Genomic DNA, 3,978 nt, shown 5'->3' with positions numbered 1-3,978 from the left:
TTTATATCCCTCCCTGGCTTCTTCCAAGCTGGAGACAGTCACATGGTCAGTGGCCAGGCACCTAGATTCCTTCCCAGGTGGGTCTTTGGTACTTAAGAGACCGATTGTCCCTGGAGCCTTGCTAATTAGCATGTCCATAGGCTGAGCCCATCGCTCAACCACATACAGAGACACTTCTGGTCTTCATACAGAGTCCATGTCTATAGCTCCACACACAGACCTCATACGATTACATGAATGGCAGATACAGACTCAGTAGAAGGTAAGCTTTCGTTTGACACCTCACATGGCCCCTTTGTACCAACTTTTGGGGCAAACACCCCCCCAAGGACGCAGCAGTGATCTGGCTGCCCCCCTTAAACTCCAATAACGTGACACTGGTGCTCAGAGCCCTGCCCCCGGGCTGGCGCTTCTGACGCCCGTCTCCCCGCAGTGGAGCACACGCACGTCCAGGGGGAGTTCTACCAGCGCACGGACCGGACCCGGCAGGAGTCGGGGCAGTTCATACAGGAGATGGACCAGGACGAGATCTTCTACGTGGACCTGGACAGGAAGGAGACCGTCTGGCGCCTGCCTGAGTTCACCAAGTTCGCCAGCTTCCAGGCGCAGGGCACCCTGGGCAACATCGCAGTAGACAAATACAACCTGGATATCATGATCAAGAGATCCAACTACACGCGGGCCCAGAACGGTACCACACAGGGGCCGGCCCCTCCCTGCCAGTGTCCCCCCGGAGCCCTCCCCCCGCCGGGCTCACCAGGGACCCTCCCGCCTCACATGGCCCAGGACCGGCCCCCACCCGACTGCGCATCCCCCCCCAGGAGCCAGTGGGGGCCAGGGCTCTGCAGGGCAGGGGCTGGGCCGGTCGCACCTCCCAGACTGGTGCCCCAGGGCAGCTCCCTGGCTGAGGGCTGGTCACTGCCCCTACCCAGCACCAGGCCCTGCCCACTGTGCTCCATGAGCTGCAGAGCAGGGAGCTGGCACCCCCCGGAGTTGTGGAGAGGCCCTGAGCAAGGCCATGGGCACCAGGGACTGGCCAGGACAGGCCATGGGACCCACTCCCCCCTCTCTCCCCAGTGCCCCCGGAGGTGACCGTGTTCCACGAGGACCCCGTGGAGCTGGGGGAGCCCAACGTCCTGATCTGCTTGGCCGACAAGTTCTCCCCGCCCGCGCTCAGCGTGACGTGGCTGAGGAACGGGCAGGAGGTGGCCGAGGGCGTCTACGAGACCGACTTCTACCCCCGCCCGGACCACGCCTTCCGCAAGTTCTCCTACCTGCCCTTCCTGCCCTGCCAGGGCGACTACTACGTCTGCCGGGTGCAGCACCAGGGGCTGGCCCAGAACTTCACCAAGCACTGGGGTGAGGCCGGGCCGGGGACCCACCGGGCAGGGCTGGGAGCCAGGCAGCTGGGGTCTGTCCATGGTGCTGGGAGGGGAGTGGGGGCCAGTGGTTAGAGCAGGGGGCTGGGAGCCAGGGCACCTGGGGTCTGTCCATGGTGCTGGGAGGGGAGTGGGGACCAGTGGTTAGAGCAGGGGGCTGGGAGCCAGGGCAGCTGGGGTCTGTCCATGGTGCTGGGAGGGGAGTGGGGGCCAGTGGTTAGATCAGGGGGCTGGGGGCCAGGGCACCTGGGGTCTGTGCATGGTGCTGGGAGGGTACGGGGGGCCAGTGGTTAGAGCAGGGGGCTGGGAGCCAGGCACCTCGGGTCTGTCCATGGTGCTGGGAGGAGAGTGGGGGCCAGTGGTTAGAGCAGGGGGCTGGGAGCCAGGGCACCTGGGGTCCCTCCCTGTTCTGGGGGTCTAAGGCTGGAACAGCCCCCCCCTCACTCCATGCCCCTCCCCCCCCGCAGAAGCTCAGGTGCCCACCCCGGTGCATGAGACCACAGAGACCCTGGTGTGCGCCCTGGGCCTGGCCGTGGGCATCGTGGGCATCGTCGCGGGAACCGTCCTCATCATCAAGGGCATGAAGATGAACGCGGCCCGGAACCCGCGGGGACCCCTGTGAGTAGCCGCTGCCTGGGGGGGGGGCCCAGTCGCACCCACAGCCCCTGGGCACCCAGCACCCCCCACTGTGCCCCCCCAGCCACCCACAGCCCCTGGGCACCCGGCACCCCCCACTGTGTCCCCTCCAGCCACCCACAGCTCCTGGGCACCCGGCACCCCCCACTGTGCTCCCCCAGCCACCCACAGCCCCTGGGCACCCGGCACCCCCCACTGTGCCCCCCCAGCCACCCACAGCCCCTGGGCACCCGGCACCCCCCACTGTGCCCGCCCAGCCACCCACAGCCCCTGGGCACCCGGCACCCCCCACTGTGCCCCCCCAGCCACCCCCAGCCCCTGGGCACCCGGCACCCCCCACTGTGCCCCCCCAGCCACCCACAGCCCCTGGGCACCCGGCACCCCCCACTGTGCCCCCCCAGCCACCCCCAGCCCCTGGGCACCCGGCACCCCCCACTGTGCCCCCCCAGCCACTCCCAGCCCCTGGGCACCCGGCGCCCCCCAGCCACCCACAGCCCCTGAGCACCTGGCACCCCCACTGTGCCCCCCCCAGCCACCCCCAGCCCCTGGGCACCCGGCACCCCCCACTGTGCCCCCCCAGCCACCCACAGCCCCTGGGCACCCGGCACCCCCCACTGTGCCCCCCAGCCACCCCCCAGCCCCTGGGCACCCGGCACCCCCCACTGTGCCCCTCCCAGCCACCCCCAGCCCCTGGGCACCCGGCACCCCCCACTGTGCCCCCCCAGCCACCCCCAGCCCCTGGGCACCCGGCACCCCCCACTGTGCCCCCCCAGCCACCCACAGCCCCTGGGCACCCGGCACCCCCCACTGTGCCCCCCCCCAGCCACCCCCAGCCCCTGGGCACCCGGCACCCCCCACTGTGCCCCCCCAGCCACCCACAGCCCCTGGGCACCCAGCACTGCCTGCCACCCGCCGACTGACCCAGTGACCCCTGCATGTGTCGGGCTCAGGCTGCTGGTCACTGACTGACCCTCTTTCCCTTCCAGGTAAACGCCGGAAGGAGCCTGGCCCCGAATCCTTCCCAGGGGCCCTTGAGAGACCCGCTCGCACCCCCATGTCCTGCACCCCCCCGCCAGTGTCAGATGCTGTAGCTTCTGCTGGGCTTGGGGGGCTGCCCAGGGCGAGGGCTGCTGCCCCCTGGGGCTGGGAACGGGGGTCGCCCCTCGTCGGGGGCAGGGCCCATGGGGATGATCCAACCCCCGTTGCCCCATGGGGACGGTTTCTCTCATCTCCAGTGGGCACTGGGTTGGGGCCTGAGCCCGGCCCCTATTGGCCAGGGCTGCTGTCCGTCACCCCAGGTGAAGCCCCCCCCCAGCCATTACCCAGCAGGCCTTGGGCCAGACTTGGCCAGTCCAGGGCAGTGTGGTCCCGCGGGGCAGGATTGGGCCCATGAGTGGGGGAGGGGCAGGAACTCCAGCGCCAGGGCCCAGCTGACGTCCCCGTTGTGCCCACGTGCGGCTCCCTTCCGCCCCCCCCGCTCTGTTTCCCGGGTGTGTCCCCGGCCCGGCCGCCCGGCTCTCACCCTGCAGCTTTGCTCCCCGCAATAAAGGGGCTTTGGGGACATTTCTAATGTTGGATCCTGATTCACAATCGGTCCCGTCTGCGCCGTCCCCACGGCAACCGGGGTCACCCGGCCCAGCCCGGCCTGTCCCCAGCACCGCGTTATAACGGGAGTCAGGTGGGGGAGGGAAGGGAGGAAGCCAGGACGCCTGGGGGAGTGGGTTATAGCAGGGGAGTGGGGGGGTCCTAGTCCCATTGCTCACACTCACTCAATGCAAGGCCTCACACTGAGTGTGAGAAATGCCTTCCCCAGCCTCAGTTTCCCCTACTGTGGAATGCTGCTGCTCCCCCAGGGCAGTGGCGGGGGCCCTGGGGCTGGTTGGGGAAGCGCCGTGAGCTCGTCCCCTGGCTGGGAGTCCTGAGGCAGGGGGAGAGAGCAGGGCGCGTGGGCAGGCTCTCTGGG

At 69.2% G+C, this 3,978-nt stretch overlaps 1 protein-coding gene across 1 annotated transcript; it reads left to right on the top strand.

Annotated features, from left to right (window-relative positions):
* Positions 1-237: 237 nt before the first annotated feature.
* On the top strand, positions 238-3,529 carry LOC149522005 (HLA class II histocompatibility antigen, DR alpha chain-like). The gene is made up of 5 exons (XM_089771451.1): positions 238-262; positions 389-691; positions 1,078-1,359; positions 1,847-1,997; positions 3,002-3,529. Exons 1-5 carry the CDS (start codon positions 238-240, stop codon positions 3,003-3,005), a joined length of 765 nt encoding a protein of 254 aa, XP_089627577.1. The 3' UTR covers positions 3,006-3,529.
* The last annotated feature ends 449 nt before the right edge of the window (positions 3,530-3,978 follow it).

Source organism: Pelodiscus sinensis, chromosome 19 (genome assembly GCF_052426305.1).
Source record: "Pelodiscus sinensis isolate ZL-2025 chromosome 19, ASM5242630v1, whole genome shotgun sequence".
Classification (NCBI taxonomy): domain Eukaryota; kingdom Metazoa; phylum Chordata; order Testudines; family Trionychidae; genus Pelodiscus; species Pelodiscus sinensis.
Note: the sequence above shows the minus strand (reverse complement) of the source record. Positions and strands in the feature narration are given on the sequence as shown.

What these genes read in the sequence shown, in the direction of transcription:
- LOC149522005 (XM_089771451.1), top strand. Translation starts at nt 238, where the DNA reads ATGGCAGATACAGACTCAGTAGAAG. An exon ending in AGATACAGACTCAGTAGAAG is followed by an intron (nt 263 to 388) that starts GTAAGCTTTCGT and finishes ACTGGTGCTCAG; the next exon opens with AGCCCTGCCCCCGGGCTGGC. An exon ending in GAACTTCACCAAGCACTGGG is followed by an intron (nt 1,360 to 1,846) that starts GTGAGGCCGGGC and finishes CCCCCCCCGCAG; the next exon opens with AAGCTCAGGTGCCCACCCCG.